Consider the following 23,254-nt stretch of genomic DNA (forward strand, 5'->3'; position numbering starts at 1 on the left):
TTGGGATGCTGCAGAGGGATGGAGGATCTGATTCAAAAAAACAGCCTTGTTGGGGGGGGGGGGGGCGCATAGGAGAGGAGGGTGAACAGTGGGATGGGGGAGGTGGCATGGTGACAGTCCAGCACCCCAAATGACACCTCACTTCATGTCCTGTGGGCTTTAAGTCCCCTCTTCTCTCAGGCATTCAGCCCTGTTCTCTCAGGGTAAGGAATCAGGACACGGATTTGGAAGGCGTTGGAAGTTGGAAGGGGGGGGGTTGGCCTCTGAGATGTCTTGGCACAGGCAGGCGGGTGGCCGGCTGCCGCAGGTCAGCACTGATGTGCCTTGGCAAGGCCAGGCAGAGGGATCAGGGTGGCATGTAGCAGGAGCAGCTGCAGCTTGAGCCACCTCGGAAAAGCCACGCAGAAAGCGAAAGGTTGTGGGACCATCACCGAGCTTCCTGCAGGTACCAACCCCTGCCCAGCACCCCCCTCACTCCGTTTCCCTGCCCTCTGTGTTTTGGGGCAGCAGAAAGGTCTGCAAGAGAAGCTGTCCCTGCCAGACCACGCATCCCTTCCCCCAGTCCCCAAGGCAGCCGTCTGCCCAGCCGTGCATGTGGCTTTGCTGCTCCCTTCTTGCTCCAAGCGAGAGCAGTTATAGTTTGCAGTGCCCAAGAGGGAAACTGCAGTGGGAGGGAGTTCTCCTGGGAGAAGCAGAGAGCGGCAGCTCTGGTCGCACGGCTGGGAAAGTCAGTCCTGGGTTGCTCGTACAGGGTCAGGTGCTGGAGGCTCTGTCTTTGAAGACACGAAGCTCTATGCAAAAGGATGCTCCTTCCCCTCCAAAGCTTTGGCTCCCTGAAGGGGACAGTGGCCATCTCGCTGTGTTTATCAGTGTTGGTGGGCACTCTGCCTGCCCTTGGTGCTGCGATGCAAAACATGAAGCATGCCCAATCTCCTTTCAGAGGCACATGGGGACAGGATGAGAGGCTACAAGCACGAGCTGGAGAAGGGAAATTCTTATTAGGGAAAAAATCTTCCCTGCGAGGGTGGTAAAACACCAGCATAGGGACCAGAGAGGGCAGGAATTGCCATCCTTGGAGATCCTCCTGCACAACCCTATCTGCCAGCCCTGCTCCGAGCAGGGATGCACAAGGGACTTCCAGAGATCCTGAATGATCAAACCCATTGTGTGATTCAGAAAGCCCCAGTCTGTAGCAGAGGTGAGGTGGTCACCAGGGAGAGGGAGACCATAGTCCAGAGCCTTGGCTTCAAGAGAGGTCCTGTGTTTGTCAAGGATCCATCTCTTCACAGATGCCTTGTCCAGAGGTTGGGAATGGAGCAATGAAGGATGCTGGGCTCCATCCCCACCGGAAGTCTAAACCATGGGCTCTGTCCTGCGAGGTGCTTGAGTTGCTCAGCACCCTCATCCTCCCTGGCAGTGATGCAGACCTTTCACATGAGGGAAAGTTGTCAGGAAAACTGTGAAGTTTTCCTGAGGTTCCAGGTGGTTTATAGGCGAGAAGCTGAGGTGTCCAACGCAAGGGCCACTACTGGTAGAGCACACTGGATTCTCTCAGACAGCAGCACATAGGAACAAATCCCCAGCCCCTCTGCCCAGGAGAGATGGAGGCTGAGACACAGGCTCAGCTCTGGGCAGACCCCTGTAGCCATCATCTACCCCTGAGCATTTTCAGGACATTGGGTCCAGTTCTGGCTCTTTGTAGGACACAGACTTCACCAGCAGCTCAGGAAGCCAACGTCTCTGGTCCTGCTTCATATGGGCAAGCCCAAGCCTGCAAGAGGAGCTGCTTCCATGGCTGATGTCTTCTTCCTCTTGAAGTAAGAGACCCCAGACCCAAATCAAAAGGGCTGTGCCCCTCTTAAGTGCTGGGACTTGTACTGCTCTCAGCATCCTCTTAGGGGCTTTCCCCCAAAACGTCCTATGGGATGGCTCCTCTCCCCTGGAAGACTGAGAAGGTAGGGGGTCAGTAAACCAGTAAGGGTGTGCAACAGTGTGATGCTTGCATAGGGGAAGAGGAGAGGCTTTGGGAGAGAGGAAGTGACATCTCTGCTCCATCAGGCACCAGCGTGACTGATCCTGGAACACTGCACGGTGCCTGCACCTGCAGTTCCGAAAGAAGGATGAAAAACTGATTAAAGGCTTGGAAAAATACCTTCCAGGGAGAAGTGGGAGTGAAACTGCTCAGCTCTGTGCTAAAAGAAGCAGAAGGCTTGGTGGTAGGGCCAGGGAGATGTCCCAAGGAAGAAATGCTGGAATGACAGGACAGTTAAAGGCAGCCCCAGCTTCATGCACTGGGCAGCAAGTGGGGATCAGCCTGATGGTGTCTGTCTTTTCGTGTATCCTGTCAGCTCCCAAAGGGTGGGAAGGGGCTATAAGCCCAAGCATAATCCCAACAGCTTCGCTTGGCAGGACTCCATGATCCTGTGCTTAGATCTTGAAGTCTCTTCCCTCTTTTCCACTAAATAGCAGCTGGAAACATTGGAGTTGGGACCCCAACGAGGCCAAGAGACAGGGTGGGTGTTTCCTTGTCCTCTTCCCACCACATCTCCTTGCACCAACACCCAAACAATAAAAGGGTGCCCACATTTCATTTTGAAGTCCCTCATGCCTGGGCTAGGATGGTGGTTTTGGAAGGGAAAGGTAGAAAAAGACACGTTCTCCCTTATCCCCGTTTCTGGTTTTCAGCCATCCTGGATCTCTGGGGAAGAAATTCATGGACAAACATGGGGATGTTTCCTGCTCCTCCATCTCCCCTTTCACATCATTCCTCTGTCCCTGTTCCGAGGAAAGGGACCACCTTTACCTTCCCACCCTCCTGGGACTGTGCATGCCCCCCTGAGACCCCCAACATCCCCATGTGCACCCAGGAGCTCTGCAGATTCTCCAGGTCTCCCCTTCCCCCCCTCCCAGCCCTACTTCTTTCCTCCCTGTCATGGAGCTCAGTCACCGAGGGTGTCAGAGGCACGGTCCCCAGGGAGGATGAGGAGCGTGGAGCTGGGGGTGGTGTTCTGCTCTGAGAAGGCAAAGCTGCCATCAGCAGGCGCTTTGATCTGCAGACAATCACAGACAGTGTAGGACCCTGCTCCGCTCAGCCAATAAATAATGGAATCTGTGTGTTGACACAGACAGATTCCCCCCAAACTGTCAGAGAATGGGAGACAAGAGAGTGAGTGAACGGGAGCTGGAGGGAAGGGGAGAGGAGCAGCCAGGGAAGGGATGAGGAGGGCCTGTGGGAAAACAGGGAGAAGGGGCAAGGGAGGGAAAACAGGACAAGTTTGGGGAGGAAATACTGACGGGGGGAGCCAGGCGAGGAGGAGAGCCTGGGGAGCACATATTTGTAGAGGGGAAGGAAAATGAAGACAGGAACTGTGGGTGGAAGGGGGGGGGCAGCGCTGCCTGCACAGCAGGCTGGAAGCAGAGGGGAAAAAATACATCATCTGAAGGTGGAAAAGAAAGAGAAGGAGGAACAAAGGCTTGGCAGGGCCCCGGGCTGCCTGCGGATCACACGCTCCCCGAGCAGGGACCATGTTCCCCTCTGTGACCGACCCCCCGGCGCGGGAGCTGGGGGTGGGAGGCCCGGGTGAGCTGGTGAAATGATGCCACTGGGATGCAGCAGCGATGTGTTCTGAGCCCACAAGACCCCAAAACCCCTCCTGTGGATGTCCTGTCCCCATGCTCCCCCCCTCACCCTCTCCCTGATCCTCCTCCAGCCTGGAGCTGTTTGTTCTCTGCCTGATGATGGTTTTTTACTGTGCTTGCAACACAGAAATGCCTCCCCTTTGCTCAGGAGCACCACAAAGCCCAGCAGAAACCGTCCATCGTCCCAGCAACCCTCCAGCCCAACCTGCCCGCAGCAGCACATCCAACACGGATGGGATGGGGGGGAGCCACTGGGGTTGTCTCCTTCTTCCCAGTTTGGAATACTTGCAGAGCACCATTTGTTCCCTCTTGGGCCCATCTATGGCCTGATTTGGCTCAGCCCCAAATCTGAGTGTGCAGAGGGTGGCCCAACTTGCTGAGGTCTCCAGGTCAAGCACCACTTTGTTGTAGGTGTCCCCTGCTCCCTGTCTGACCCTTTTTGAGAAGCAGGTGTCCAAGTTTCCCATCCAAGCTCCAGTTGGGAAGCAAACACCTCCCACCCCAGGGACCCCCTCCACAAGTCTCCTCCTCCCCTACTTCCACCCCTTCTGCAGAACACCAGCTCCAGCCAGGGGCTGGATCTTTGCCCTTGCTCAGATCAGGCTCTCCCCTGGAGACCCAGGAGCCTCCCAGCACAGCAGGGCTTTGGTGGTACATCCTCCTGGCACCACTGTACTGGGTCAAAGGGGTTTCCAGTGATATCACCTATGGATGTTCTTTAGCTTAATGATGGCAAATGACAGGAACAGCTGCCTAACTGGGGCAGCAATAGCTTATGGCCTGAACAGTGGGAGGAATGGAGCTCCTGCCAAGATCCTAAACCTCTCTTTTGGGATACAAAACTGGTATAAATTGCTGAAAAGCTGGGTCTTTGTGCTAATCAAGTCACTGAAGCAGGTAATGATTGGGTTGGCCAAGGCAGAGTAGTACACAGGGCCAGGTTAGGACCTCTTCTTCTTCAGAATCATCCCAGATCCCTGATCCCAGTCATTTACTGGGACAGTGGGAATGTTGGGCTGGATCTAGTCCTGAGCAGGACCCGAAGTGAGGGGAAGGTGGGCAAGCAGGAAAGAGCAGGTTTGAGGGGTGCCAGGTCCCTCTGAAGGAAGGAAAGGGGAACACCAGCCAGTTGTCAGTGCTCAGCCCCTCCACAAAAGGCACCAGCGCTCCCTCCCAGCATGAGGCCACAGAAGATGATGGCTGGGAGAGAAGTGGTGGGGGAAAGACGGATTTGTGTTTTCTCTAGAGTCTGCTGTGATGCTTCTCCAAACATTGCCATCAATGTTTAATGGGATGGAGCCGTAGTAGTGCAGCCCAGGCTGAGTGTGGTCCCCAGCCCATCTGGGACACAGGGGTGCAGGCAGATCTGCTGGATTGGGACATCCTTCCCCAGGCCTCTGAGCCACAAGGCAGAGCCTTGCAGCCCCTGCCCAGGCACTGAGAACAAGCACCAACCTGGCTGCAAGCACCTCCGAACACTTTCATGGTGAGACCAGGCAGGATGCCCCAGCCTTGTGGTGGGTACCATAAGGAATACCCTTCCTTACTCACCAGCTCCCAGTTTTAACTGGAGGAATAGCTGTGTCCCTTTTTGGCAAGAGCGAAGTGAGAAGCAGCTCACCCCGTTTGCTGCAGGGGAAGAAGAGCTGCAGAGCGCCCTCTCTCCAGTTAAACCGCAAGCCCTGACCCGCACAGGCACATCCAGCACCAGCAGCCTGACAGCTCAGCATGGAGATGGTGCCAATGAAGAAAGCACATGAACCCCTTAACACCCCACAGCAGCACTAGGCAGCGGTGAGAGCAAAGGGTTAACACGGCAGCTGCAGGGAATGTTATCTGTCTCTTCTCTAAGTATTATTTCCTCCCATGAAACCAGCTTTTCATCCTTGGCTAGAGGCAGCTCCCGCTGCTGGGAATGCAGTGAGAGCTGGTATCTGCTACTGCACACACCACTGCTCCCAGCAAGACAAAGAACTGCTTCCCCTGCGAGAGCAGCCCCAGCTCTGGGACCGGGCGGCGGCAGCAGCCACCAGAGGTGCTGGAGCTTCGGCCCAGAGGATGCAGACGGCCTCGGGATGGAGCTTGGCTGTGACAGGCTTTTTACCCCAGAGGAATCTGGTTAAAAAAAAAGCCCTCTCCCACTGGATGGTGCTGTGGAGAGATTTCCTCCCTATCTCCCAGGAGAGCAGCGATGGGTCAGGCCTGGATAAGCTCCAGTTTGGCCACCCAAAAAGGGTTTTTTGTGGGGCTGCCCTTTTCACACCCCACCTTGGGATAGGCAGGGACAGTGGGATGCTCCACGGGGCAACCAAGGCAGCAACCACTGGCTCCAGAGTCACAACCTGCGAAAGAGGGATGGAGCCCCTTCCCCAGCAGCACAGCCCAAGCTGGGGCTGCAGCAAGGGTCAGCCTGGCTGCAGAGCTGGTGCCTGGGAGAAAATGGCTGCTGCTAAATCTTCTCTGAGATGTCCTAAACTTTTCCTGTGTGAAACCACGGCAGCCTCCCTCTCACACCCCGGAGGGCACAAAGGCACAAGCATCTCCTCTCTGCCATTCAGCCAGAGCCACGTGCTGCAGTCTGAACAGCGCTGGGTACGTGGCTGGAATGAAAGTGGCCCTTCCAGCTCCGTGTGCTCAGAGAGCGACTCAAGTCAAAGGATTGCCAAGTGAAAAGGGTCAAACCTCCAAGGACAGTTGTATCAGAGTGGTTATATATCATTTCAATAGCATCTTCAACGGGGATTATAATCTGAATTGAAGCGGAAAGACCCGAGGCAATGAAGCTGTCAGCAGGCTAAGATTAAGGAATTAAAACAGCAGCACAACATTACAGGATTTGTTCTAGATGTATTAGGAAGAGCAGGCTAAACACACTGCAGCCTTCCACGGGTCGGGAATCTCATGAGTGCAGAGAAGGGCAAGAGCAAGGATTTCATCAGCATACATAAAACCAGAGAGCAGAGTGAGACAGAGCTACAAAACCCAGCCATGCAAAATATAAATCCTAACTGCAGACAGCAGTGAGTCACACAAGGTTTGGCTGAGGTAAATAAAAGCAGAAATGAAGTGGATTTAGGGGAGGACAGAGGTGAAAGGATGCTGAAAGCCAGCAGAGAGGAAACAAATGGCCCTTAATAACACTAAGGCTGGTAAAATGCGGAAGGCAGCCCAGCCTTGGACTGCCTGATGGACATGCAGGTCCCCAGCACTGTCCTCTCTTCCCCTCTCCCCTTTCCTTCCCCCTCCCATGTTCTTACACCCATCCCCAAACCAAAATTGACAGCAACTGCCTGCATGGGGCAGCTGAGCCATGAAAGGGGGGCACAAGCCATGCTATTGAGGTCCCAGGAGGCCACCACCAGATCTGTGCAGCTCTTCTCAGTGGGAAGCAGAAGCTCTCACATCAAAGAAGGAATCAAACTCCCACCAAAGGACCCATTAAAACAATCCATTTATTTCTGGCAAATTGCATGTGTCTCTTTCATTGGCTCTATCCCAGATCAGTCGTGGGGAGGAATTTCTCCCCTGCCTTAAAGATACCAAAGTTACGGGACGAAACACAAAGAAAAGCCAGGAGGGAATCCCTTGTGGGTAAAACACAGGAAAGATTGGGCAACTCAGACTCCATGCAGCCACCAGCTCTGCCCAGCACAAGCTGTGAAGATGCAGGTTGCACCACTCCACACTGCTCATTGCAGCACTTTCATTTCAGCTACATCATCCAAAGAGAATCTGAATCACTCCTGTACTGCAAACACACAGCCCGGTTGACAACTACAACAACCCGGGCCCGCAACAACACTGCCTGGTTAACAATGAGACTGCTCCTGAACCAGGCCATCTGACACAAAACTGTACCCAGCAGAACACTTCTCAGCACACACAAGGCCATGGAGCAGTGCTGAGCAGCCAGATCTAGGACACAGGAGATGGGAAGCTAATGACAGGCGGAGCTTGTTCTGCAGCACAGGTAGAGCATGGAATCACTTTTTGCCTCCTCCAATCCATTTCTACTGGGAGATTTACATACAAGTCCTCAAGTCTTTTTAAGAGTTATCCAGAGTCCCCTGGGTAAAAACAATCTGTTTCAAGAAAGAGGAAGTCCAGAGCTGCTCAGTGGTTCTTTTTGGTTGAGCCAAAACCAGAGAAACCCATCACAGCTGCCATCTCATCGTCCTCCTCAAATGTCAGGTCTTCCTCCGCCCGCCTCTTCTTTTCCCTCTGCTTCTCCTTCTTGTAGGCTTTGGCCTTTTCCTCCTGCAATAAGGGACAGAACAGCAGAAGAATTTGAACCTCCTGAGCTGTTTTGAGACACTGGGCACTGCATAGGTAACCCGACTCCTACCAACAGCAACCACATTGTGTCCAAGGAAACAAAATAGCCAGAAATCCTGGCTGGCAAGGCGCTGAGGAGGAGGTTTCCACTGTTTCCAGAGCACCTCACCTACTGCACTCTACAGTGCTCTGGGGAGAACCCCCTGCAGTCCTGCATCTAGTTCTGGGGCAACAGCACAAGAGGGTGCACAAGTGGAGCTGTTGGAGTGAGTCCAGAGGAGGCCACAGAGATGCTGCGAGGGCTGGAGCAGCTCTGCTCTGGAGCCAGGCTGAGAGAGCTGGGCTGGGTCAGCCTCGACAAGAGAAGGCTCCTGAAGGGGAGACCTTAGAGCAGCTCCAGTGCCTGAAGGGGGTACAGGAAACCTGGAGAGGGGCTTTGGACAAGGGCCTGTAGGGACAGGACAAGGGGAACGGCTTTAACCTGCCAGAGGGGAGATTGAGATGAGCTCTTAGGCAGAAGCTCTTCCCTGTGAGGGTGCTGAGGCGCTGGCACAGGGTGGCCAGAGAAGCTGTGGCTGCCCCATCCCTGGCAGTGCTGAAGGCCAGGTTGGACACAGGGGCTTGGAGCAAGCTGCTCTAGTGGCAGGTGTCCCTGCCCATGGAAGGGGTTGGAACTGGGTGAGCTTTAAGGTCCTTTCCAACCCAAACCATTCTATGATTCTATGAAGTTTTGCCTGTAATCAATGCTGAGGCACAAAGCTGCTTTTAGGCCTTTCCCTTGTCTGATGCCCCATCCCAGTGACTGCTGCTGAATGCTGCTGCCTGTTGGCTCTCAGCCTGGCAGAGTGACAGCTGCTCACTGGAACAGAAGCTGAAGCTTTGAGCAGCTTTGGGGGGTTTTGGCATCAGAGAGTTTGCTGTGCTCTAATCAAAGTGTTTTGCTCTGCAAGGATCACAAGCCCTGGACCAGTGCCAGGCCTGTACTGGGCAACGAGAACTATGGCTGCAGCTCCCAACTTAGCAACTGCTCCTGCTGCTCCCATCACCATCCACTGCATCACAGAGACTGCAGACAGCTGTGCCCTGAAGAAAGCTACACCAAAAGCTGCTGCTGATTTCTTTGGTGCCATACAGTGAGTGGCAGCAGCTTTTCAACCAGCAGTACCTCCTGTAAAGCCCACCCCACAACCCATCAGGCTCAGGATGACCAAAGGCTGCTTGAGAGCAGAGCACAGGGCTGCTCCATGTGCCCCCCAGCAGAGCACCCCATCATGAAGCCAAACTCTGGGAGATGCAAACAGGCAGTGACTTTTAACATCTGACTGCTGATGGAGGAGAAGCATCCATAGAAGCTTCTCAATTGTCAGAACTTTTGTCAGGCTTTCAAATAAATGTGATCTTCATGTCAGGGAGCTGACACCTAAGCCCAGGCTGGAGAAGAATCTGCTGTCTTCTACTGCCTCCACATACATCTCACACCACAAAGACCTTCCACACTTGGGGAGACCACACAGAAACAATGTGCCACATAAAGAGGGATCCCAGCAATCCTAAATACCATGGAAGATACAGGACAAAGACATGGATCTGCTTATCAGAGCACACAAATTCAAACACAAATAACGGGAGACAAAACGGGTGCATCATCATGCTTGTGCTGCTTGAAACCTGAAACATCAAAAGTTATCCTCACAGATAGAAGGGAAATGGGTTTTCAAGGACAGAAAGCAGAAGGCCACTCAAAGCAGCACCTGAGAGGGCCATGCTACAAAGAACAAGGCTTCTGTGGAACAAGGGCAGAAACGGGTTGATTTCCTCACAAAACATGTTTCAGGGAGGTTTTGCTTCATCAGTCGTTGCCCAGACTTAAGACTTACCTCCTCACGGAGCTCCTTCATCCTCTCCTCAAAGTCATAGTCCTTCTGCTTCTCCTCCATCTTCTTCTTGTTCACCTCAAAACGTTTCTTCACCTGGTCCAGTGTGGAGCGCTCCACCCGCATGGACATGCCCAGATTTCTCTGGTCTAGAAAACAGGGGCGGAACCAGTCACATTGAGCAGTACTCACAGCCTTGGATGGTCTGCACATAATCCCCTTCCCTGATCCCAATCTAAATATCTCAGCACAACAGCCTCTTGCTGCCTGTCATAGAATCCCAGACTCATTTGGGTTGGAAGGGACCTTAAAGCTCATCCAGTTCCAACCCCCTGCCATGGGCAGGGACCCCTTCCACTAGAGCAGCTTGCTCCAAGCCCTGTCCAACCTGGCCTTGAACACTGCCAGGGATGGGGCAGCCACAGCTTCTCTGGGCACCCTGTGCTAGCACCTCAGCACCCCTTACATCACATCACCAATCTGTACACTACTTGTAACAGGAAGGGGAACATAGCCTGTTCTTTCAAGGTTCCCTTTTAGGATGCTCCCCACCATGTTGGTGTTCCAGCACTTCAGGAAATTTAGTCTTGGGCCAGTGGCAAACCCCAGGGTCGAAGTGTTGAAAAGGGAGCCAGAATAAAACTGACAGGTTGGCACCCTGCAGCAGTGCTAAACAAGGCATCAGTGGCGCTGCTAAACAAGGCATCAGTAGCACTGCTAAACAAGGCATCAGTAGCACTCAGGTATCCTGATTACACAGCACAGGGCTGGGCCCAGCTCTGTGGTCAAACTGCCCCACTCCTGTCTCTGCTCATCTGCAAACCATAGCCTCCAGCCTGGTGAACTCTGATCCCTACCTAGACCTCAAGGACCAGCTAGTTTTGAGCTTTGTATTCATGTTCTACAAAGAGAAGCTTTCCATTCAGAACCCAGGCTAGTCCCACGCCTTTTATCTAGATAAGAATTTCTTTGAAGTTTAGGAGCTGTAAAAAAGCCTCTCTCCAGATTTTCAGAAGAGCCATCAGGATTTGCTGACCCTGAGCCTTTCACAGCTCACTCTGTGGGGAAGATACAGCCACTGGACAGAGTAAACTGATGTCTGTTCTTTCTGGGCTTCTTCCATTAAGACGGCCCAGCACCCTGAAAGGTGCCAGGAGATAAAGACAGCACCTGCACAGCTCTCATGAGCAAACACTGCCCACATCCTGTTCTCCAGAGCACACTTTGATCCATGTCTAACTGTTTAGCCCTCAGACATGATGGGCACAGCCCAGTGTGTTGTTGCAGCCCTCCAAGAAGACAGGAAAATGATCCTTACGTTTTTTGCCATTGATGTGATCCAAGAAGTTAATGGAATCTTTCACCACGCAGTCACATACGTTACAGTAATACCTGGCAGGACAGAGAGAAAAAATTAACTCCAAAGCATGAGACAAACCTCATCTGACAAAGCAACTCTTAGAGATAATCTACAGTGTGAAGCCTGATTGTCACTTGGGATGTGGGTCCTTTCTCCAGGGCAAGAGGGAAGCTACTTCCAGTACAGAGAGCCCCAGCGAAGACAGATGTGTACAACCATTGTACAACTGAAGACAGATGTGAAAGAGCTGCCTTGTTTAACCCTGGAGGTACTGACCCTTATGGTGATACCACTCTGACAGATGACAGAAATCAAATGATGAGCTGATGTGTAACCCAAAGCCATGGCATCTTCCCCTTCTAGTTAGGGCCCGCACTTCCACCCCTGGATGCTGTTTGGGACTCTGCATCTCCCTGGCACTGCTGGCTATTGGGCTGTGACAGTGACACACTGACAGTCTTGCTCTTGAGATGGCACAAACCCAATGCATTCTCTTCAAGCTCTTGGTGGCTCAGGGTAAGCTAAGAACCCCTTCAGCCTTCAGCCAAACACCATTTTGAAGGACAGGTATCTGGGCGTTTCTCCCATTCCAAGTGCACAGATATTGCAATCAGAAACACAAATCTCACTGCAAGCAGGCCTCCTGGCTAAAGAAACCCATGCAATAGCAGAGATCTGCCTCAGTTGTTTCTACAAGTGGGTAACATGAAGTAATATAGAATCACAGAGTGGTTTAGGTTGGAAAGGACCTTAAAGCTCATCCAGTTCCAACCCCTGCCACAGGCAGGGACACCTTCCACTAGAGCAGTTGGCCCCAAGCCCCATTCAACCTGGCCTTGAACGCTGCCAGGGATGGGGCAGCCACAGCTTCTCTGGGCACCCTGTGCCAGCGCCTCAACACCCTCACAGGGAACAGCTTCTGCCTAAGAGTTAATCTCAATCTCCCCTCTGGCAGGTTAAAGCCATTCCCCTTGTCCTGTCCCTACAAGCCCTCATCCAAAGCCCCTCTCCAGGTTTCCTGTAGCCCCTTTAGGCACTGGAGCTGCTCTAAGGCCTCCCTTTAAGGAGCCTTCTCTTGTCCAGGCTGCCCCAGCCCAGCTCTCTCAGCCTGGCTCCAGAGCAGAGCTGCTCCAGCCCTCGCAGCATCTCCATGGCCTCCTCTGGCCTCGCTCCAACAGCTCCACATCCCTCTTGTGTTATTGCCCTCAGAGCTGGATGCAGGACTGCAGAGGGTGCTCAGCCTGCTGCATGCCTTCCATACATTAACCCGGCAGACCCAGTTTAGGTGTGAAAACACAGGAGGAAATCAGGACCTGATGCAGAAAAAGGGCTCCCTGCTGCATCACAGCCCCTGGGCTCACCAGCACAGCTCTGAGGATCCAAGAGAAAGACCACCTAAAAGAAAACCTACCCTCCCATCTCTGACTGAGGGGTGGTTTTGGTGATGACAATGGTTTTCCCCAGCTTTGATTCCAGGTCCACTTTGTAGTCTCGGTGCCGCAGAAGTTCTCTTTTGACGGGCTGGGCTGGTTTGCCTAAAACACAAGCAAAAAGCCAAAGTGTTTCTCAGAAATGGCTAAGCCCAACATGCTGAGTTCACGTTGCCCTTGCTGGAAAGGGGTGCTAGAAACTACTTGATTCAGGCAGAAATTGCACTTTTTCAAAACCAGTAAAGGATCATTTCCTCCTGACTAGTTCCTCGTTCTTATGAAACCAGGTATCTCTCAGGTATCTCCATCTCTGACTTGGGTCATATTCTGAGATCTTGTCTCCAGGAGCTGACTGCTACTCTCTCTCCCCAAAGAACAGGCAGAGGCAAAGGTTCTCAGTAATTACTTTTGGCAAAACAATATATTCATTGGCAAGCACAAGAAAAAGGATTGGAGCAAGCCAGCCTTCAAGTGCTGCTACTTCTCCCTGGGATTCTATGGCTCTCCCCATCTCTCACTAAGGATTTGGGTGACTGGCTGCCAGCTGAGCAGAGCTGTCTGTACTCAGCAGCACACTATTCACGGGAGCAGAGCTGCCCACAGTCAGTAGCACACGACTCCCATGAGCAGAGCTGCCTGCACTCAACTGCATGCTACACACCTGAGCAGACCTGCTCACGTTCAGCAGCCCATTACTCACATGAGCTGCCTGTACTCAGCACACACTATTCACCTGAGCAGAGCTGCCTGCACTCAGCAGCACACTACTCACATGAGCTGCCTGCACTCAGCAGCACACTATTCACCTGAGCAGAGCTGCCTGCACTCAGCAGCACACTGCTCACACGAGCTGCCTGCGCTCGGCGGCACACTGCTCACACGAGCTGCCTGCGCTCGGCGGCACACTGCTCACACGAGCTGCCTGCCCTCGGCGGCACACTGCTCACACGAGCTGCCTGCGCTTGGCGGCACACTGCTCACATGAGCTGCCTGCGCTCGGTGGCACACTGCTCACATGAGCTGCCTGCCCTCGGCGGCACACTGCTCACATGAGCTGCCTGCGCTTGGCGGCACACTGCTCACATGAGCTGCCTGCCCTCGGCGGCACACTGCTCACATGAGCTGCCTGCGCTTGGCGGCACACTGCTCACATGAGCTGCCTGCGCTTGGCGGCACACTGCTCACACGAGCTGCCTGCGCTTGGCGGCACACTGCTCACATGAGCTGCCTGCGCTCGGCGGCACACTGCTCACATGAGCTGCCTGCGCTCGGCGGCACACTGCTCACATGAGCTGCCTGCGCTCGGCGGCACACTGCTCACATGAGCTGCCTGCCCTCAGCGGCACACTGCTCACCATCTTTCTTTTCTCTCTCTTCCGTGAGCCGCTTCTCTGCAAGTTTCTCGTACTCATCTTTGTCCCACTTTCGGCGGAAGTCCAGGTTCTTGGTCTGAGAAGGAAACAAAGTGTATTAATGATATTAAAGTTTGAGCACCTCTGAGGGGAGGCTGGGGAAAGAGGTGGCCGCTGAGGGCACAACAGTCAACTGGGGGCACTACATTATGTCCCCATGTCCTCTGTTTTCACATACAGGAATTAAGGATGTAGCTTCAGAGGATAACACCCAGCCTGTCTGTAGCTACTTCTTCTAGAAGGATTTCAAAGCCCTGAGAAAAGTAATGAGTTTATGTTAACAGCTCCCGAGACGATCATTCAGGCTTTTGCTTTGAAAACCAGACACAAACAGCATCTCAACTGATTGATCCAAGGCCTCGGCAGTGCCCCTGACAAACATTACACATGCTGTTTCCTAAAGTCAATTAAACCCAAGCTGCAAATATCACATGAGAAAGGTGTGAAACACAACACAAGCTACAAAGGGTTTGATTAAAAGCAGGAGTAGGGCAGGTGATGTGTGTCTACTCTCAGCAGTGTGTCTTAACATTACAGGAATCAAAGCACTGAGTTTGCTGTGAAATCGCAGGACCCAGTATCAGAGAGTCAGACTGGTTTGGGTTGGAAATGACCGTAAAGCTCACCCAGTTCCAACCCCCTGCCACAGGCAGGGACACCTTCCACTAGAGCAGCTTGTTCCAAGCCCTGTCCAAGCTGGCCTTGAACACTGCCAGGGATGGGGCAGCCACAGCTTCTCTGGGCACCTTGTGCCAGCACCTCAGCACCCTCACAGGGAAGAACTTCTGCCTAAGAGCTCATCTCAGTCTCCCCTCTGGCAGGTTAAAGCCATCTCCCTGTCCTGTCCCTACAGGCCCTTGTCCAAACCCCTCTCCAGGTTTCCTGTAGCCCCTTTAGGCACTGGAGCTGCTCTAAGGTCTCCCCTTCAGGAGCCTTCTCTTCTGCAGCTGACCCAGCCCAGCTCTCTCAGCCTGGCTCCAGAGCAGAGCTGCTCCAGCCCTCACAGCATCTCCATGGCCTCCTCTAGCCTCGCTCCAACAGCTCCACATCCCTCTTGTGCTGTTGCCCCAGAGCTGGATCAGGACTGCAGGGGGTTCTCCTCAGAGCACAGCAGAGGGGCAGGATCCCCTCCCTGAGCTGCTGCTCACGCTCTGGGGGTGCAGCCCAGCACACAGAGGGGTTCTGGGCTCAAACGCACACTGAAGCCACATCATGAGGAGCTTCTTGTTACCCACCACCCCAAGTCCTTCTCCTCAGGGCTTCTCCATCCAGTCTACCCCAGCCTGTGTCTGTGCTTGGGTTCTGTGTGCTTGGGTATGGGTTTTTCAAGCAAACCAGAAAAAGCTCTAAAAGCCCATCTGTGAAGGCAGGGCATGGAGGTACCAGGGAAGCTGCTGTACCAACTCCCAGTAAGCCATCCTGCTCCTGCAGTTTCACACTGCAGACATGCAGGGAAGGGAGCAACCCCCCCCCCATGGCAGACTGGCCCTATGGCAGCTGTGCAGAGAACACTCACTGGCAGCCACAGCACAAGCTGTGTGAAGAGAAACTGGATTTGGGTGAAGCTGGCACTGACGAATACAAAGACTTCTCTTCAGGGGGGATTTTTACCCCAGTTATCAACACCAAGGACAGAAGGGACTGGATAGGAACCCCTCTTCCATTCACATCTACTCTCCCCAAACCAGCACAGCCTCTTCCCTGTGCCCACCCCGTCTACTTAGAACCCAGATACTTCACTCAGACCCTTCACTGCCTTGAGAAGACAGCTCTCACCTGGTTATAAAGCTGTGTTTCACTCAGCGTGGCAGTGAGAGGCTCAGTTTGATATTAAGAAAAGGATGGATGTATCTGAAAACACCTCTGGGAAAGAAGGACCTCCCCCTCTAGCCTAATCAGAAACCCTATCACAATCCAGCGGGAATAAATCCCATTTGAAGCTACAGCAGCAGCACAGTCATTTAATGTTTTCTCCTCTGGCAATCCTTCAAATGGAACCAACAACTACTGATAGCAATGAAAACGCCTCAGGGAGGCATCAAAACAGTCTCATTTCTTCCCAGAGCTTCTTAAGCACTTTAAGCATGTCAGAGCAGGTTTTATTAACCCCCCTGAGCAAGAGAAAGGAAAATATCACAGAGTGTAAATGAATGTTTGGGGGGGTTGTCCAGGCTCGAGCCTCTCCCACACAGCAGCACATTATCACACATCACAGCTGGCAGGAGGTGATTTACTCACTTGCTGCTACACTCTCCTGTTGTAATAAAAGGAAAGGAGTTTCTCAAGGCTCTTTGATCAATCTCTCTCATCCAGGCACAGGGAAAAAGAAATTAAACCCAACTGTGTAACAAGATCTCAGCGGGATATTATCTAAAGGAACTTTGCTTGATTGGCCTGGTGCAGGCAGGGGCGGCTGCAAGCCCTAAAATCTTCATTTAAGAGCTGCTTTGGGGGACAGAGAATATTTCCTACATAAGTAGGAACATTATAAAGCAGGAGTATCCCACAGCCTCTTCCCTCTGGAGATAAGAGACCAAGTAACATGCCTGGTATCAGCATCAAAGCCTGTAGGATAACACAGGAGGCTTGAGCCTGGCTCAGTTTAACAGGAATAGAACCACCAGTAGCTGAGAATAAATCCTAGGCCCTGTCTTGCTCCCGGTTGATGTCCTGCTCTTGACTGCTCTCAGCACTGCAAGTGGCTTCAACTGAAGGAAAGATCACCCCAGAAAGCAGGGCAGCACAGTCCCAGCAGTGCTAACAGCTGTTGGGGGCATTATCGGAGTGTTTACACCAGCCTGGCTACACCAACAGCATCCATCTCACTCATCAACATCAAATCCTGCAGGCTTCATAAAGACAGAAAGACCTTGCTGCCACACTACACAAACCCCGCAACGCCAATAAAAGCAACCAGTTACACGGGAGCTACCAAAAACTCAAGGCACGGAAAGGGCAGTTTCTCTATCCAGGAACTTCGGCAGGGCAGCGAGAGGCAGCGGGACACAGGCAGTGGAGTGGGACAAGAAAAAAAAGGAGGAGGGAGCTGCCTGCCCAGGCCCGGGAGGGCCCCGGCAGGACCTCCCGACGCCACCGGGTCAAACAGCGGCTCCCACGCAAACGCCTGGCCCCAGGGAGAGGAAATCGAGCCGGGGCCCTGAAGGCACCGGAGCCTCCCCAGGGGCCCCAAACCTCCTCCCGCCCCACACAGCGGTGGGAACAGCAGGGCTGGGGCCTCTGCACAAGCCGCTGCCCGCCCCGCCGCGTCCCCACCCGAGGGGTCCCTCACCCCGCGGCCTGGCGCAGGCCCCGAGCACCTTCCGGCGGCAGCGGAGCAGCCCTTCCCGCCGCCTGCCCCTCCGGAGAGGCCCCAGCCGCCGCGGCCCTACCCTGGCCCAGGATGTACCGAGCAAAGGGGAAAGCACCGGGTTCGGCCCCCACCACCAACACCTACCCCGCTGCCCGACGCCATGTTGAGGGTAGGGGCGACGAGGGACCGGAAACTGTCGTGCGGCGGCGGCCGGGCCGTAAAGCGAGGCAGCCCGCTCCAGTACCAAGTACTCGCCGTGCTGGCTTAGAGCGGTGTGAGGCAGGGCCGCTGAGAGATCACGTGGCTCCGCTGGTTCCGGTCTCCTCAGGACCGGCCATGCTGCGGCTGGTGCCGCTCGTCGCCGGGTGGCTGCTACCCGTGGGCCCCATCGCGCCCCGGGTCAGCCAGGCCCGGGCATGGCTGCTCGGATACGGCGGGCTCCTGCCTTGGCGGGCGGCCGCGGGTTCGGCCGGGGGCGGGTGGCGCCCGGTTCTGAAGACACCCAAGGTAACTGTGGGGAGCGGGTCCTGCGGTTACCGGGAGTTGTTCTTCCTTGTCCCCGCCGCTGACGGCCGCTCTCCGTCCCTGGCCAGGGCACTCGCGACCACCCCCCTGCGCACACGGCGCTCCGTGACCGGCTGCTCACCGCCGTGGTGACCTGCTTCAAGCGGCACGGCGCGGCCGCCATCGACACCCCCGTGCTGGAGCTGCGGGTGAGGCGGCGGCGGGAGCCCCCTTTGCTTCTCGGGAACCCGGCTGTGGGGTCCCCTCTTGTAGCACTGAGGAACACGCTGCTTCCCCGGGGCTGAGAGGGCAGATTCGGGCAGCGTGGGGAGATCCCCCCCTTTTCGGACATACTGGGCGGGGGGCAGCCGTGACAGTCTCTCTGGGGTCACTACTGGGGAACGGGGAATGCGGATGAGGGCCCACTTGTGCCCCAGGTCAGAGGGAGCTGAAGGCAGGGATGTCCTCCCCAATCTCTGCTTGAGCTGTGGAGCGTGGGGGACCGGGTTCTGGGTCTGTCTCCCATCCTGGTCCCTTATCACCCCCTTGCCTCCCTACAGGAGACGCTGATGGGGAAGTACGGCGAGGAAGCGAAGCTCATCTATGAGCTGCAGGACCAGGGAGGGGAGCTACTGGCCCTGCGCTACGACCTGACTGTATCCTGCTCTCTGCACCTTGTTCTCACCGGGGGGCCACCCTGGGGCTGCTGCCACCCTGGGGCTGCTGCCACCCTGGTGTTCTTGGGTTGCCCTTGCCCTGCCCACAGGTCCCAGCAGGGTGACACAAACCTCCTTTTCCTCCTGTCCTGACCAACCCACCTGCCCAGTGCCTCAGCAGTGGTTCTGAGGGAGCAGCAGGGTTTGCTGCTGGGATATCCCCAGTGCCTTCCCTACCTTCACCAAAAAGCATTGTGTCTGTGCTGTACCTTGAGTTCTCTCTGAGGCAAGAGGACTGATCAGCTCTGGGGCAACAGCACAAGAGGGACTTGGAGCTGTTGGAACGAATCCAGAGGAGGCCAAGAAGATGCTGTGAGGGCTGGAGCAGCTCTGCTCTGGAGCCAGGCTGAGAGACCTGGGCTGGGTCGGCCTGGACAAGAGAAGGCTCCTGAAGGGCACACCTTAGAGCAGCTCCAGTGCCTAAAGGGGCTGCAGGAAACCTGGAGAGGGGTTTGGACAAGGGCCTGTAGGGACAGGCCAAGGGGAATGGCTTTAATCTGCGAGAGGGGAGACTGAGATGAGCTCTTAGGCAGAAGCTCTTCCCTGTGAGAGTGCTGAGGCGCTGGCACAGGGTGCCCAGAGAAGCTGTGGCTGCCCCATCCCTGGCAGTGTTCAAGTCCAGGTTGGATGAGGCTTGGAGCAAGCTGCTCTAGTGGAAGGTGTCCCATGGCAGGGGATTGGAAGTGGATGAGCTTTAAGGTCCCTTCCAGGGCAAACCAGTCTGGGATTCTGTGAGGTGACTTACCAAAGGTCTGTGTCTGCAAGGTGTTCACATGCTGTGGTTCAGAAGGTCAGTGGAGTTGTCATGGTGTTGGAGGAGCTCAGCATGGTTCATCATCTCATCATTAGCCCAGGCTGATGAACTACTTGGAGAGCAGAGAGCAGCTGCAAAGGGGAGATGAGTAACTTTAAGGTTCAGCTTTCTGCAGTTCAAGGGATCATCTCATTCTTGTCCTTAACTCCTTAGCCCCCCAGGTGCCCTTTGCTCGCTATCTGGCGATGAACAAGATCACCAACATGAAGCGCTACCACATTGCCAAGGTCTACAGGAGAGACAACCCAGCCACCACCCGGGGCCGCTACCGGGAGTTCTACCAGTGCGTGAGTGTTGTAGTGGCCACTGCTCAGGGAGTTCTGGTGTGGGTTTTGGCTCACCATCAGCAGCTGTGGGATGTAGTTTGCAGAGCCAAAGCACCTCAGCTGTGCCAGGAGCCTCTGCTGCTTCTTCTGCCCCCAGGACTTTGACATTGCTGGGCAGTTTGACCCCATGATTCCTGATGCCGAGTGCCTGAAAATCGTGCATGAGATCCTGAGTGACCTGCAGCTCGGGGACTTCCTCATCAAGGCGAGCTCAAAGCCGAGGGCTTTCCATACCTCTGGGCCTTCTCTTCCCAGGGGATTGAAAAGGCAACAGGGAACACCCAGTGGCTGCCGTTTCCTGTAGCTCTGGGACAGGAAGGAATGGTGGTGGATCTCCTGGAGCTGAGTGTCCCTCTCCCATTCCAGGTCAATGACAGGAGGATTTTGAATGGGATTTTTGCTGTCTGTGGCATCCCAGAGAGCAAGTTTATAACAACGTGTTGTACAGTGGACAAGCTGGACAAGGTGAGAGCTGGGCTCACAGGGTGCATGTCTTGGGCTAGGCAGTGTCAGGGCAGGTATTATCATGCAGAGGCTCACAGCAGCTCAGCTGTTGGTGTCTCTGAAGGATTTGGGGAACTCTTGGGCATCACAGAGAAAAACTTGGTGTCCCAGTGGTTTCTGTTAGCAGTTCCTGTGGGAGATGTGGATCAGACAGCTGACTGCTGGCCTGCTGGCCTGACTGCTGTTCTGCATGTGTGGTGAATACATAGGCTGATGGAGACTGAGTGATGAGAGCCTGCATTAATGGCTGTTCTCTCCCCTCACAGGTGCCATGGGAAGAAGTGAGGAGCGAGATGGTGGGGGAGAAGGGGCTCTCCCCCGAGGCTGCAGATCACATCGGGGAGTACGTCCAGCTTCACGGTGAGCACTGGGGGGTCAAGCCCTTGGCTTTGCTCCTCCAGGCAAGGCAGGGAGAGCTGGAGACACAGGAGTGCTGTTAACCCCGTTAACAGAGTCTCATTGCCACAGGTGGCCTGGAGCTGATCGAGCGGCTGCTCCAGGACCCAAAGCTGTCCCAGAACAAGCTGGCCAAGGAGGGGCTGGGGGACATGAAGCTGCTCTTTGAGTACCTGACCCTGTTTGGCATCACAGGAAAGGTGAGGAGGGGCAGGGGCAGGAGGGGCACAGCCCAGCCCCCCTGAGTGCGGGCTGTGATGGGGTTTCCCTTGTGCCCTGCAGATCTCCTTTGACCTGAGCCTGGCGCGGGGCCTGGACTATTACACAGGGGTGATCTTCGAGGCTGTGCTGCTGCAGCAGGAGAACGAGCACATGGAGGAGCCCGTGAGCGTCGGGAGCGTGGCTGGAGGCGGCCGCTACGATGGGCTGGTGGGGATGTTTGATCCCAAGGGACGGAAGGTGCCCTGCGTGGGGGTCAGCATTGGGATAGAGCGGATCTTCTCTATCCTGGAGCAGAGAATGAAGGTTGGTGCTGCAGCAGTGCCTGGAGGAGGGCTCTAGGAAGCCAGCTCTTGTTTATTATGGAGCTTTACAGCTCAACTGTGTTGAAGAGGAAAGTATTTTAGGGGCCAGGGTGGCTCATCTCATGCCTGAATGTCTGTGCACAGAAGATAGAGCCCTGTTCTGCAGACCAGTAGGATGCAGGTGTGGGCTGCATTTCATAGCAGATGCCCTGGAAGCATGAGAGATGAGCCCTGAGCTCTGGTCCTGGCTCCAAACTTTGTGCTCCAGTCACTTTGCTCTTGTCTCTTGCCTGTGAACTTTTCTGTCCTGGGGATTATGAGGAATTCAGTAGCAGCTGTAGCACTCTTTGAGCCCCAAATTCATCACTATGTGTTCAGTTCTGAGTTGTGATTCACAGCAAATGAAGCTGGGGCAATGTGTTTGTGCCTGAAGAATCAAAGGCAACATTAGAAAGCTGGCCAGGTCCCATCTGGGAGGGAGGGAGGAAAACCAAAGTCCCACAGGAACAGCAGCACATGATTGAAATAGTGTGTCATGATGCAGCTTCTCTGGGGGACTCATTAAATGTGCCCAGGTTGCTTTACCTGTGTGCTCCCTTTGCTGTGGAAGGTCAGCCTAGCTTAGTAACATCCACCGAGTGGTGATGGTTGGCTTTTACTTGTTTTGGGGAGCTAAGTCAGAGTCTGAAATAAGGTGAGATGAGCTTCTGTTGTGAGCTGTAAGTTCCCTTGGAACCAGTCACTGCCACGAGTGTCTGTTCCTGCAGGCTTCCGGGGAGAAGGTTCGAACAACGGAGACACAAGTGCTGGTGGCTACACCTCACAAGCACTTACTTGCTGCAAGACTCAAGCTCATCTCCGAGCTGTGGGGTGCAGGGATCAAGGTAAAGTAAGGACTTGGGCTTGGCACTGGTATGGGTGAGAGAGGGAGAGCCTGAAGGGAGCTGTAGCACAGCAAGATCAACTCCATTAGTTGTGTCTTTTCAAGATCTCTGTCTGAGATCTAGGAGGTAGGAACTGCTGAGAGCACTAAAGGCAACTGCTTGCTGCAGGTGTTGATGCTGGCTGTTTTGCTCCCAAAACCCATCAGAGGAAATTCTGTGTTAATGATCACCTTTTCCGCTTTGTGCTAGGCAGAGATGCTGTACAAGAAGGATCCTAAACTGCTGAAGCAGCTGCAGTATTGTGAGGACACGGGAATCCCCCTTGCTGCCATTGTAGGGGAGCAGGAGCTGACAGATGGAGTCGTCAAGCTGCGAGATGTTGCAACAAGAGTGGAGGTGAGAATGCCTTTTTTTATACCTGCTTCCAAAAGTGCTTCCAAAATGCAGAGGTTGCTCTGTTTTCCCTCGGTGATGTTACCTTGGGGAGCTGCAGCACAGATCTGTTGGGTGACTACTCCAGAAAACTGGTCACAAACTGCTTTGGTCACAGCAAGTCTTTGGGGCCAGATTAAACCGTGCTCTGCTCAAGGGTCCACTGCTGCTACCTCCTCCTCCCCCTTTGCTTCTTAGGTTGATATCCCAAGAGAAAAGCTTGTTGATGAGATCAGAAGAAGGCTGGAGCCTTAGGACTCTTCAGGTCAGAGCTGCTTGCCTGAGCTGCTGTACAACTGGAACCCTCAGCACCCTTAGCACTTACTTCCTGCTGACGACTGGTCGATATTTACCATCCTAAGCCTCAGCTGCCTGGGCTAATGCAGTGTCAACATGGGCTGTCTGCTTGGAAAGGAGCAAGTGGGCTTTAAAGGTTACAGACAGTGCAGTCGCCAGCTTAACCTTGTGGTTAACCGCTCTGAAAGATGCATCAAGACTGGGGGTTCCTGCTCTTGCCGTGCCTGTGACTGCAGTGACGGTGGTGCCAGGGGCACAGATGGATGTGGTGCAGCTGCAGCAGGATGGGGCTGAGCTCTGCACTGCGTGTGGGGTTGTGGTGCAGTGCGAGCACAGAGGCTCAGGATACAGGGAGCGGGTGGCTGTGGAAGCCACCTCCCGCCCGCTGAGGGCTGCAGCGGCCAGCCCCGACCTGTGGGGAGCACAGACTCGGGGCGGGACTCGGCCTGGCGCTGGGGCAGGCTCCGGCCGGGGTCGGGCGTGCGGGAACCCTGTGTTTTATACATTAAACCTGACCCAAACCGCAGCCGCTCCAGAGTGGTTCCTGAGGCGCGGCC

The 23,254-nt window shown here is 54.5% G+C and overlaps 2 protein-coding genes across 3 annotated transcripts; one reads left to right on the forward strand and one right to left on the reverse strand.

Moving 5' to 3' along the window:
* Positions 1-7,071: 7,071 nt before the first annotated feature.
* Positions 7,072-17,594, reverse strand: ZMAT2 (zinc finger matrin-type 2). The gene is made up of 6 exons (XM_062605316.1): positions 17,445-17,594; positions 13,934-14,027; positions 12,560-12,683; positions 11,107-11,180; positions 9,792-9,937; positions 7,072-7,896 (listed from the first exon to the last, which is right to left on the reverse strand). Exons 1-6 carry the CDS (start codon positions 17,460-17,462, stop codon positions 7,753-7,755), a joined length of 600 nt encoding a protein of 199 aa, XP_062461300.1. The 5' UTR covers positions 17,463-17,594; the 3' UTR covers positions 7,072-7,752.
* Positions 17,589-23,223, forward strand: LOC134156901 (histidine--tRNA ligase, cytoplasmic-like). Of its 2 annotated transcripts, none has more exons than XR_009962110.1 (12): positions 17,589-17,807; positions 17,894-18,013; positions 18,365-18,460; positions 19,496-19,621; positions 19,758-19,865; positions 20,027-20,125; positions 20,431-20,524; positions 20,633-20,760; positions 20,843-21,085; positions 21,852-21,968; positions 22,222-22,364; positions 22,599-23,223. XR_009962110.1 is itself a non-coding variant. In XM_062605315.1 (12 exons), the coding sequence occupies exons 1-12, from the start codon at positions 17,637-17,639 to the stop codon at positions 22,653-22,655; spliced, it is 1,506 nt and encodes a 501-aa protein (XP_062461299.1). In that variant the 5' UTR covers positions 17,593-17,636; the 3' UTR covers positions 22,656-23,223. The 2 variants fall into 2 exon arrangements, 1 of the variants encoding a protein (XP_062461299.1); XM_062605315.1 differs by having other exon boundaries at positions 17,593-17,807; positions 22,218-22,364.
* Positions 23,224-23,254: the final 31 nt, after the last annotated feature.

This window comes from Pezoporus occidentalis, unplaced genomic scaffold (assembly GCF_034315485.1).
Source record: "Pezoporus occidentalis ecotype Australia unplaced genomic scaffold, CSIRO_AGI_Poc_V1 ctg91, whole genome shotgun sequence".
NCBI lineage: Eukaryota > Metazoa > Chordata > Aves > Psittaciformes > Psittacidae > Pezoporus > Pezoporus occidentalis.